Source organism: Arachis ipaensis, chromosome B06 (genome assembly GCF_000816755.2).
Source record: "Arachis ipaensis cultivar K30076 chromosome B06, Araip1.1, whole genome shotgun sequence".
Lineage (NCBI taxonomy): Eukaryota > Viridiplantae > Streptophyta > Magnoliopsida > Fabales > Fabaceae > Arachis > Arachis ipaensis.
In genome coordinates, this window is record NC_029790.2 from 97,034,423 (window position 1) to 97,047,550 (window position 13,128).

The window sequence follows — 13,128 nt, forward strand, 5'->3', positions numbered from 1 at the left end:
GGTTCTCGATCATACTGGAATAGGATCCATTGATCCTTTTGCGTCTGTCACTACGCCCAGCACTCGCGAGTTTGAAGCTCGTCACAACCATCCCTTCCCAGATCCTACTCGGAATACCACAGACAAGGTTTAGACTTTTCGGATCTCAAGAATGGCCATCCATGGGTTCTAACTTATACCACGAAGACACTAATAACTCGGACTCGGTCCCCTGTATTAGATATCCAAGAGATATCTATTCAATCTAAGGTAAAACGGAAGTGGTTGTCAGGCACGCGTTCATAAGTTGAGGATGATGATGACTGTCACGATCATCACATCCATTATATTGAAGTGCGAATGAATATCTTAGAAGCGGAATAAGTTGAATTGAATAGAAAAAACAGTAGTACTTTGCATTAATCTTTGAGGAACAGCAGAGCTCCACACCTTAATCTATGGTGTGTAGAAACTCTACCGTTGAAAATACATAAGTGATGAAGGTTCAGGCATGGCCAAATGGCCAGCCCTCACAAAAGTCTAAGATAGCATAAAACGAATCAAAGATCCCCTACAAAGATAGTAAAAAGTCCTATTTATACTAAACTAATTACTAGGGTTTACAGAAATGAGTAAATGATGCAGAAATTCACTTTCGGGGCCCACTTGGTGTGTTCTTGGGCTGAGCATTGAGCTTTACACGTGTAGAGGTCTTTCTTGGAGTTGAACGCCAGTTTGTAACATGTTTCTGGCGTTTAACTCCACTTTGCAACCTGTTTCTGGCGTTTGACTCCAGAATGCAGCATGGAACTGGCGTTCAACGCCAGTTTACGTCATCTATCCTTAATCAAAGTATGGACTATTATATATTGCTGGAAAGCCTTGGATGTCTACTTTCCAACGCAATTTAGAGCGCACCATTTGGAGTTCTATAGCTCTAGAAAATTTACTTTGAGTGCAGAGAGGTCAGAATCCAACAGCATCTGCAGTCCTTCTTCAACCTCTGAATCTGATTTTTGCTCAAGTCCCTCAATTTCAGCCAGAAAATACCTGAAATCATAGAAAAAACACACAAACTCATAGTAAAATCCAGAAATATGAATTTTAATTAAAAACTAATAAAAATATACTAAAAACTAATTAAATTATACTGAAAACTATGTAAAAACAATGCCAAAAAGCGTATAAATTATCCGCTCATCACTTGGTTTTTGAGTTTTTCACTTACTTTCGTCCATCATGTCCTAAATCCTAATGGAGTGTACAAGTTTGGTTGTTGTTGCAGCCAGCTCAAGTGTAATTACTAGTAGATTTAGTGTTAATGGTGGTCAAGCCCAACTCAACTTTGCTCTCAATTTGTTGGAGTACACAACTCAACACAACACACCACACTACATTCCAATTCCTGTGAAAGAATTCATGTGTTGTTCTTGTTAATGATATGGGTTTTGGCACAGCTTGATAGATGGTGAGTGGTGTGGTGAGTAGTCAATGCTATCCTCTCTCTCAATCTCTCTATCTCTTTCACTTTCACAGCTAGCTCCTTTGCTGGTCTTAAGTTGTTCATCATAGATTGGGGGTGGAGGAGAAACGATAACGTTTTGGTTCTTGGGGACTAATACGTCCTCTTTTCAAAAGTCCATCCCACATGGCAGCCCGTAACGGCCAGGTCAGCGCCACGGGAGCCACGTCACCGTTTTCCGTCAGGGCAAACGGAGCGACTCTAACGGAGGGTAAATATGTCCATTTTTTTGGGGGTCAGGAACATTAAAGTATTTTCCAATCTTCGGAGACGAAAATGTCCGCGAAAAAAAGATCAGGACGAATTTGTCCTTTACTCAGAAATTAATTTGTTGGCTTCTTGTTAGTCTCTGACCTACATCTTTGTTGGTGTTTATGTTTTTTCAGTGACCTGCACTTATGACTTATGCACTTCCACTGCCTATTATTTGACTGGCATTTTATTCACTAGATTTATGATTTATCTAGGCTTAATATATTTTTTCTTATAATTAATTATTAATTTTGATTTTATCCTTAGTAAAAATATTTTAGAAACATTTATTTTTGTTTGCATAAAATTTATCTTGTATATAGGTCCAATTTTTTTTTTAAAAAAATTCTGTAATTCTTAAGAGTAGTTATGATAGCATAAAATTTATCTTTTATATATGTCCAATTTTTTTTTTAAAAAAATTCTGTAATTCTTAAGAGTAGTTATGATAATTTAGTTTTAAAAGATCATTCAAATTATTGTTTCAAAACGAATTAAGTTAAATCATTACAATTTTATTAGAGACTTAGACCAAATATGTTAACGTAATATATTCTTGGAAACAATATGTTTAATTTTCATATATATTTATATCTATACCATTCAGTAAAAATCCATCATAGGTAGTGAGTATAGTTTAACTAAAACCTTTAATTTTTATTCTAAAGTATATATAAAAAAAAGTTAAACTCTTGTAAAATTAAGAAAATGAATTCAGCATTTGAGCTGAGAGTAATTTGTCCCCGCAAATTAATTTTATTATCACATTTTAATTTTTAACAATAGAAGAAATAAAAAAAAAACAGCAATAAAAAAATATCTGTGAACCGACAGGTTCAAAAGGAGGGAAACCAACAACGGCTTATCCTTTGCTTTGAAACACACAACACAATCTCTTCTCTCTGTCTCATTTCAATGGCAGTGTCTCCTCCTCTTCCAAGCCAGTCTTTGGAAGCTGAATTTGAAGCTCAGAACTCTGAATCCCCACTCTTGCAAATTGGAAATGATGGCCTCACTAAACGTGTTATAAGGAAAGGTCTCACTTGGCAAACTCCATTCTTTGGAGACGAAGTTGAAGGTTACCCACTGTTTTATACCACTTCATATGCTTCACTTATCTTTCTCCTTTTCTTGTTTTGTAGTCTAGTTCATACTTAATTTTTCAGCTTTATCACCTTTTTGATATTGAGTTCTAATACTAAAGCTCATAGTTACATGATTCACCAATTAGAAAGCATAACGCATACCAATTCGCATGTACTGGGTACCAATTTATCTGCATAGCAAAATGCCATATGTATATTTTTCACGTAAAATATTCTACATATGGCATATGGCGTATCTGTTTTCGTACCGGAACATATTGCGTATGTAACTATGCTAAAGCTAACATTGTCTTTTCTTCCTTCAGTTAATTTCAGAGGACAAGTTGAAAATGGAGCATCTCTTGAATCCAGTTATGATAAAGGGTCCTCGTTTCGTTTCAAATTAGGCCAATGTAATATGCACTTCCATACTTCATAATATCTTCATAATGTTCTCAGTTTACAAAGTTACATATAAATTTACTTGCTAGTGTATAAATTCAGTGATAACTATTAAAAATGGAACTTCACAATGTGGATAATGAAATGGAAATTGAATTCCATGCTATTATTTCTATAATCAGGTGAAGTTATCAAGGGTTGGGATGAAGGAGTTGGGAGCATGAAGAAAGGGGAGAGAGCAATCTTCAAAATGCCACCTAACTTGGCGTATGGGGAAGTAGGGTCTCCACCACTGGTTCCTCCCAACGCGACTCTCATTTTCGAAATCGAATTGCTATCTTGGAATACCATTAGAGACTTGAATGGTGATGGAGGAATCATCAAAAAGATTCTAAAAGAGGGAGATGGATGGGCTACCCCTAAAGACGCTGATGAAGTTCTAGGTACACTCTGCTTTTTTCTTATGTTTCCTTTTTAATTTATATAAAGATAAAGTATAGAAAATTAATTTTTAGTTAGTCAACATTAGTCAACTTTTTCTTAGAATTTATAATTTAGGGTCTAAAGTTAAGAGTTTGTGATTTAGAGTCTAAAATTTAAGATAAACAAAATAATTTTAAAAAAGATGAGCTGATATTGGCCGAAAAAGAATTGATTCCTTATCATTACTCAAATATAATTCGAGTAAACCTCAACCCTCTCGTCCCTAACCAAAAACACAGGGACAAAGTAGTCTTTCAAGATTTGAAAGTGGCGAATTGGTGATTGTTTACAGTGAAATATGAAGCAATGCTAGAGAGTGGCATGCTTGTCTCTAACTCTGACCAAGGTGTGGAATTTAATGTAAGTGAAGGTAAGGTTTAGTGCTGTATGTACTTGGTTTCAGAATTTATTTTATTTTCTTAGTTGTTCAAATAAAATTGATTCAAAACCTCAACATTATTGTGTACTGGATCAGGCTATCTATGTCCTGCCATGAGTGTAGCAGTTAAGACCATGAGAAAGGGTGAGGTGGCAGAGCTAGCTTTGAAATTCTCTTGTAAGTTAATCAAAATTCAAAATTTATTTCAGATGAAATATGAATAATGTATTTCCAAGTTATTACTTTCCTATTTTCTTTGTGTTGTGTTATACTCTCTGCTTCAAAATAATTGTAATCTTGATTAATTTGTTCTATTAAAAAATTAATATATTAGTATGTTTAGCCATAGACTGATATTAACTTAACTTTGTAGATGGAATCATTCAAAATCCAGATAGAATCAAGGAGCCTGATGGTTTTCTCCAACCGGATTTCAAGATAATAACCATCAAACTAGAGTTAGTATCATGGAAAATTGTGACCGATGTCACAGGCGATAAGAAAATATTGAAGAAAATTAAGAAATCTGGTGAGGGGTTCGATCGTCCCAACGAAGGATCTCATGTGAAAGGTAACTTGTATCTCAAGAAAATGAGCTTCTGTACATCTAATACATGAGGCTCCTATTATCTTGGTATTGCAGAAGAAGTTGAAGGATGAACTGTTAGACTCTTGCTATCTTAATTCTCAAGTTCTAAATTAATGTTTTCAATTGGTTGCAGTTATATATTCATGTAAACAAAAAGATGGAACAATTATTCAGAAGAAAGGATCAGAGGAAGAACCTTTTGAGTTCACAATTCAAGAAGGTATGCTTTTTCTGTCATACTTGAAATTTATGTTTGATAAAAAAAAAATTGCTACATACTATTAAAAATTTTATAGTGAAAAAATTTAGGGTTCAATTCTTGTTAGCCAGATTATTCTTTTAAATAAAAAGTTTAGAATTTAGTACAAGATAAGATAGATCTGTGTATAGCCCACACTTCAAAACCAAAATAAATAAATAAAAAATCATGTGCAAGTAAATATGTTAAATATAAAATTATTCATTAATACTATCAGTTTAATTTTGGCTTGTTTTATTTTATTTTTCCAGGACAGGTGCCTGAGGGTCTAGAAAGAGCAATAATGACAATGAAAAAAGCAGAACAAGCTCTTGTGACTATCAGTGCTGATTATTTTAGTGACAACAATTCACAGGGAGAAGGAGAAGACACACCTAACAATAACAATAATAGTAATAATAAAGTCCTTTACTATGAAGTTGAATTGGTTGATTTCGTTAAGGTTAGTTGATTGAGACGAATTATTTATAATAATTACTTTTACTTCTCACTTATGATATGCTCAAATCAAATTTCTTTAATGTTTAAAGGAGAAACCATTTTGGAAGATGGACAACCAAGAGAAATTAGAAGCTTGTGAGAAGAAGAAGCATGATGGGAATTTGATGTTTAAGGCTGAAAATTTCAGGCGTGCATCCATGGAATATGAAAAGGTTAGTTGATTAATTAGTTAGTTATATACATATACTATATACTGTGGAATTATTAATGAGTTAATGATATATTTTTATTGATTTGATACTGTATAGGCTGTAAAATGCATAGAGTTTGATCATTCATTCAGTGAAGATGAGAAGAGTCATGCAGATACGTTACGGTTATCATGTAACTTGAATAATGCTGCTTGTAAACTCAAATTGGGGGACTACACTGAAGCTTCCAGATTATGCACAAAGGTATCCTCTCATCCTCTTAATAATATGAGCTAATTTATATAAATTTTAATTTGAAAATAAAGCTTAAAAAAAGTTGATTTTTTTTAATATCTTTTTTTCCTCAAAAGAAAAACAAAAAACATTGAATAGAGAGTGGATTCACTTTCATGTGTCCTATATTATATATCTCATCCTAATACAAAATCAAAGCATTTGATTATAGATGTTGTTAAAATATAATTATTCATGTGTCTTTTTTTATCGGTTTAAATCTTTTAAAAAATTTGTTTCATGACATATAATATCAGAACTTTTATAACTTAAAACTCTGAAATTCGATTCTTATTGACTTAAAAAAAGTTATTTTAAGATAAGACAAATAAAAAAAAGAAAAAAAAGCTAAGCAAAAAATTACGCAAACCAAAAAGAAATCTATTAAATCAAAGAATAGTGAAAGAATTGGAATGAATTCGATGGATTCATTGCACTATATATATATATATATATATATACAAGAGGTGTAGTTGCTGGTGTAGACAACACTACAATACAGAAGATGTGGTTGTTGGTGTAGGCAACACTACAATACAAAAGATTTTATTCACTGTGAACTATAACTAACTACCTATAACTTGAACTAACTTAACTAATTAATAAATAACAACCTAACACTAACATCCCCCTCAAGTTAGAGCATACAAATTGTATGTTCCTAACTTGGACATAAGAAAGTAAAATTGAGGTGGAGGGAGAGCTTTAGTTAGAATATCAGCTAGTTGATGTTTAGTAGGTACATGAATCAATCTAATGGTGTCAGCTTCAATCTTCTCACGGATGAAATGGCAGTCAATTCAACATTTTTGGATCTCTCATTAAAGGTGGGATTTGATGCCAATTGAAGAGCAGAGATGTTGTTGCAAAATAACATGGCCGAATCGACTTGGACTCTAAAGAACTAAAGTAAACCAATTAACCAAATAACCTCACAGCTAGGATGAGCCATGGACCTATATTCGACTTCGGTGGAGCTCCTAGAGACTATTATCGCTTCTTGCTCTTCCAAGCAATGAGAGAGTCACCTAAGAAGGCACAGTAGCCTGTAGTTGATCTCCTTGTGTCGAGACAACTACCCCAATCAACATCAGAGTATATGGACAGGGTGAGTTGGGAAGCAGCTGAAAATAGAATCCCTTGGCCTGGTGCATTCTTAAGGTACCTTAATACTTGGTGAGCAGCTTGTAAATGAGGCATCCGCGGGTTAGACATGAATTGTGCCAGTTTAGTGACAGCAAAGGTAATGTCTGACCGGGAGATAGTGAGGTACATGAGGCGACCAATGAGTCTCCTATATGCAGAAGCATTAGAGATCGGATCACCTTCTTTAGCTCATAATTTGAGATTGGCATCCAAAGGAACTGTTGCTGGCTTGCAATCCAAGAGGTTGGTGTCTTCTAGCAAAGAGAGTGTATACTTGAGCTGTTGGCGAGTTCCAAGCCTAAAAAGAATTTTAAGTCCCCCAATATTTTGAGTTTAAAAATGGATTGCAGCTTTAATTGGACTTTGGTCACCATATCAAGGCTAACTCCTGCAATTATGATGTCGTCTACGTATTCCAATAGGAAGGTTACAAAATCACTAGAACCTGTTGAGAATAAGGAGTAGTCACTCTTGCATTGAGTGAAACTATTTTGCTTAAGAGTTGAGCAAAATTTGTGAAATCACTGTCTCGAAGGTTGTCTAAGCCCATAAAGTGACTTTGTAAGCCTACATACCAGGCCTTTCTTGCATTCGAGATGCCCTATTAGAAATTCCATATATACCTCTTCATCCAAATCCCTATTGAGAAGTGCATTATTGATGTCCAATTGGATTAAATGCCACTTACGCACTGCTGTAATGCCTAGTAGAACTTGTACAGTGGTGACTTTAGCTACAAGGCTAAAGGTATCTTTAAAATCGATTCCTGCTTGTTGTGTGTATCCCTTGACTACTAATCTTGCTTTGTACCTTTCTAAACTCCCATAAGCTTTTAGTTTGGCTTTGTAAACCCATCTGCACCCTATGGCAACTTTGGTGGGTGGTAAAGGAACCAATTTCCAAGTGCTGTTAGACTCCAAAGCCTCAAGTTCTTCTTTCATTGCAGTCCTCCATTCCTCATGTTTAACTGCTTGATGGTAAAATTGTGGTTCAGGAATAAGATTGGCTTGGTAAATAGAATGATAAGTGTGGTTCAATCTATGGTTGTTGAAGAAGTTTGAAATCAGGTAAGGAGATTTATTATGACAAATATAGGCATGAAGGTAAGAGGGAGTATGTTTAGTTATGTGGGATCTTCTAGGTTGGATGGAAGTAGAAGGTGAGGTTTGGTTTTCTATAAGAGGGAGTATTTGGGATTGATTATTGGTTGTAGTTAGTGATTGAGGTATCTCAGGTACGGTTGGGATTGTTTGAGCATTAGGCAACGGTTCAGAATCTAATATTGGATTGGGGAGGACAAAGTCAAAGAAGATGTTAGGATGGATCTTGAGGCAATTGAGACTCTCCTCCAATGAAATTGTGTGCTACTTGCCTCAGACCATGCATGGATGGACTTCTTCCTCTATTATAATTTAGTGGAAAACCATGAAGCTTGAAACACTTATCAATTGTATGATAAAAAATTCCACAATAAGAACAAAGAGGCCTGTCCTTTTTCACATTCCCTCTTCCTTTGCCTGATTGTGGAGGCACATGCTAATTTCTTGCAAAGAAAGTAAGTTGAGTTGGGGTTGAGGGTGCTCCAATCACCTTGTACTTCTCTTCTTGGACTACTAGGGACAGGACCTTGTTGATTGATGGTAGAAGCTCCATCAATAGAATTTGTTCTCAAATCTGAGCATAGGAATCATCTAACCCCATTAGAAAATAATGTACGTACTCGTCTTGTAGAAAAGCTTGCATTGGCCATGAATCAGCACAATTGCAAGGAATTGGATGATATGAGTTGAGTTCTTCCCAAAGAACTTTATCTTTGTGAAGTATTGTGAAACCGTCATCGAACCTTGACTCAAGTTCACTAACTTTCGCTTGAGTTCAAAAATTCTTGGACCATTGCCATGTTGAAACCTTTCTTTGAGATCATTCCACAGCTCTTCAGCTGAAACAGTATAAACCAGAGATGTTGCAATTTCTTTGGACACCATGAGAATTCAGGTGCTAACTATATCATTCACACATTGCCATATATCGAATTTCTCGGCATTAAGCTCAGGATCTGGACGCAATACTGGTGCACGAATCCCCATACCTTTGTACAGCTGTACCAGCAAGTGCACTAGGTCGTCCAAATAATACCTGAGCAAGTCAGAGTCGATCCCACGAGGATTATGGTTTGAAGCAAGCTATGGTTATCTTCCAGGTCTTAGTCAGGCAAAATCAAAAGGTTGTTGGTTGGATTGATTTAAGGGCAATCAGTAATAGGAATATAGTTGAGGATTGAAGTTGCTTTGTCTTTCTGAATTAACTCTGGTAGTACTATTTCCTTTGCTTGTGAATAATTTATTCAATGGCAGGCTGTATGTGATTGACGCTAGTTTGAGCAGCTGCCAATACTCCTCCAGATCTGAACCCCAGGATTAGTGCGGATCCATTCTGATTGAGGGTGAAGCTTCTGCAGTTCATTCTCCTTGATGATCCTACTCAAAACGCCACAGATAAGGTCAAATCTTCCAAATCGGAGGATGTTGTGCCTTTGGTTCTAGCCTCTATCACAGAGACTCTAATCTTCCCGTAAATTGGCTGAACTGATGTCTCGAGAAGTCCCCAACAAAGTCATGGATTAGCCGTCTGAGAGATGTATAGACAAGCTGGTGGTTCATCATTGTCCGATGAAAGATGCACTCTGAACCCATGTAGAATGTGATAACCTTATGTCATTTCAACGCATTCATATTGATGAAGAATGAATATACATATTAGAATTAATCAAACACGGATCAAAGAGAAACAATAATACTTTTATTAATTCATAGGACTCAGCAGGGCTCCTCCCCTCAACCTAGGAGGTTTAGAAACTCATACTGAAAGGAGATACAATGTGGTAAACAAAAATATGATGTAAAGTGGCTTAAGATCCTTAACAAAGAGTGATCTTCTACTTTAAATACTAAACTAATGACTAATAAGGGTAAAACAGTCTTCTTAGTGCTAAAATTCACTTATGGGGCCCACTTGGTGAGTGTTTGGGCTAAGCTTTAATGAGATCCACGTGCTATGAGGTCTCTAGGGCATTGAACGCTGGCTAGGGGGTCTTGTCTAGGCGTTTGGATGCTGGTCTCTGCTCTTTGGGCGCTGGACGCCTGGAAAGGTACAGGAGGCTGGCATTGGACGCCAGTTTTGGGCTTTCTAATCTGAAGCAAAGTATGAACTATTATACATTGCTAGAAAGTTCTGGAAGCCACCTTTCCATAGCCATTGAGAACGCTCCATTTGGACTTCTATAGCTCTAGAAAAGCTCTTCTGAGTGCAAGGAGGTTAGATCCGGACAGCATCTGCAGTGCTTTCTCTGTCTCTGAATCATACTTTTGCTCCAACTCCTCAATTAGACTTTTGCTCCAGCTCCTCAATTTCAGCCAGAAAATACCTGAAATTGCATAAAAACACAAAAACTCAAAGTAGAATCCAAAAATGTGAATTTAACACTAAAACCTATGAAAACTTAATAAATACTAAACAAAACCTACTAAAAACTATATAAAAATGATGTCAAAAAGCGTATAAAATATCCGCTCATCAGATACTGAACCATTGATGAATCCAAATTTGCACTTAGCGTTGAGGGCTTTTTTCATGGCTATACTCCATGAGTTATAATTCTCTTTGGTGAGTTGTTAAGTAACTAGAGTGAGTCCTGATTGGTCTGTAGAGGACAAGAAAAATGGATTTGCTATGGATAAATTTGTTCTTGAGTAAAGAACGGTCTTTCACACTCGATCTCATGATCGGAACCCTAACTTCTTCAAATAATGAAATTTAATCTGAAGAAATGACGCAGCTCTCATAAACTCTATTGGAAGAGTTCGAGTGTGAGGAAGAAAAGAAATGGAGAAAGAAGAGAAAGAATAAGAGAAAATGAAGGAAAATGAAGGAAAATTGAAGAAGGAAGAATGTGGAAGATGAGAAAAAAATGATAGCGTCTTATACCATATTGAATCAAAGAATAGTGAAAGAATTGGAATGAATTCGATGGATTCATTGCACTATATATGTGGTATATATATATACAAAAGGTGTGGTTGCTGGTGTAACACTACAATACAAAAGATTTTATTCAATGTGAACTATAACTAACTACCTATAACTTGAACTAACTTAACTAATTGATAAATAACAACCTAACACTAACAAAGTCTTGTATGATGAGACATGTTAAAGATATAATTATTTATGTGTCTCCTTTAATCAGCTTAAACTTTGAAAAAAAAAAGTTTCATAACGGTTCTAATACAACTAATAATAATGCCCTTGATTGTGTAGGATGCACAGAACGAATGAATAAATTAGTTAATTAAATGGAAATGAAGTTTCTATTGAATGTATCATGAGAAATTCTAAAAATATATATCGTTTGCATAATAATACAGAGTTAACTAAATTGTATTCAATAAATTAATGAAATTTTTGTGTATATTTTGAATGAATTTCAGGTACTAGAGAAAGACCCTTTAAATGTGAAGGCTCTATACAGAAGATGCCAAGCATACCTGAAAACATCAGATTTGGAGAAAGCTGAGGTTGATATTAAAAGAGCACTCATTATTGATCCAAATAACAGGTAAATTCTCTATATTAATTAGTTTTTGCAATTTCAAACTCTGCATTTTTCAATTAATATTTATAATAACTATTCCTTTGAGAATTCTATCATACTCCCAAAAACCTAGTGCATCATGCACCAAGCTAAGATATATAATTCAATTGACCTGAATCTATACCATTGAATTATGGTACATGATGCACCAAATTGAGGTTGGTACATCCAATACATTATTTTCCCTTTTTTCCCTTTTTTTTTGTAGTTCTATTTGAATAATAATTAATAATTATCTGTTACATTACTTGGATTGGCTTATTATCAGAGACATTAAAGTTGAGTACAAAGAGTTGAAGCTCAAGCAGAAGGAATACAATAAATATGAATCCAACATCTTCGGCACAATGTTTTCAAGGATGAGCTAGCTAGTTAATTCCAACAAAGTGATGATTTTGTCTTCCTCGATACATGTTTTCGTCTATTGGTTTTGATTTAACAATATTTATACACTCAAAAATGAATGTCTATATGCGATGTTAGCCTTAAACGAGACCACAAAAATGCTAAGTAAAAAACAACTAACTTTAAGAATTATACGGGATAACACACAAAAACAATAAAAATATGTATTATGGGTCTCACAAAACAAATTGAAAATGAGTCTCATGTAGTATTATAGTACAATACTACATGAAAATTATTATTCAAGTATATATGTAAGGATGTAACTCGTATATTATTCAAGTGAAACTAACAAGCTCACCAATGATTATTAACTCAACATCATTATTGTTTAAACATGAACGATGACAAACAGTTATATTATTATTTCGAGTAATGCAATCCCCTCGTTTGCAAATTGTTAGAGAAATTGACTGCAAACCTCTTGGTCGTAATTTGGACAAACATCGCAATTTGGACAAACATAATCTCTGCAACAATCTGGATTTGAATATTTGTCAATGCATGTATCATCTCCTTCAATACATTTGTTACTCATTTGATTTGATTGCATTAATTATTTCACAACTACAACAAAAAAAAAAATTTAAATACATTTAATTAATGAAAAGACATGACTTGTAGGGTAATTATAGTATTTACATTGCTTTAGATCTAAAAAATTACTATATAAACGACAAGTATCAAAGATTTTTTTATTTAAATAAATTAAATATATTATTTATCGAAATTTATAATACACAGAATACCTATATATATATATATCGGGTACTGTGATCCAGATCACATTAAACATTTATTTCGGATATTTAGTCACCAATTACCTTGATTTAATGAAAATTGAAATGCATTTCGGGTGCAACCAGGGTATGGCACAATGCGTTTAATGCCAGTGTATCTAGAACACATATATTATTTAACGATTTAACTACAGTATTACGTATTCGTGTTATTCTACTCGTATGATTAGTTAAATATTCGATTCAAAAATATAATTTGTAAGTATAAAAATATAATTTTTTAAAATAATAAAAATTAATAATATTATTT

At 34.4% G+C, this 13,128-nt stretch overlaps 1 protein-coding gene across 1 annotated transcript; it reads left to right on the top strand.

Annotated features, from left to right (window-relative positions):
• Window positions 2,605–12,220, top strand: LOC107604695 (70 kDa peptidyl-prolyl isomerase). The gene is made up of 12 exons (XM_016306342.2): window positions 2,605–2,831; window positions 3,165–3,251; window positions 3,423–3,683; window positions 4,016–4,093; window positions 4,199–4,279; window positions 4,476–4,673; window positions 4,825–4,911; window positions 5,202–5,392; window positions 5,481–5,603; window positions 5,700–5,846; window positions 11,510–11,637; window positions 11,942–12,220. The coding sequence occupies exons 1-12, from the start codon at window positions 2,669–2,671 to the stop codon at window positions 12,039–12,041; spliced, it is 1,644 nt and encodes a 547-aa protein (XP_016161828.1). The 5' UTR covers window positions 2,605–2,668; the 3' UTR covers window positions 12,042–12,220.

Excerpts from the sequence above, each read along its gene's own strand:
- LOC107604695 (XM_016306342.2), top strand. The coding sequence starts at position 2,669 with ATGGCAGTGTCTCCTCCTCTTCCAAGCCAGTCTTTGGAAGCTGAATTT. Across the intron at positions 3,252-3,422 it reads TCGTTTCAAATTAGGCCAAT|GTGAAGTTATCAAGGGTTGG; the intron begins GTAATATGCACT and ends TTCTATAATCAG. Across the intron at positions 4,912-5,201 it reads TGAGTTCACAATTCAAGAAG|GACAGGTGCCTGAGGGTCTA; the intron begins GTATGCTTTTTC and ends TTATTTTTCCAG.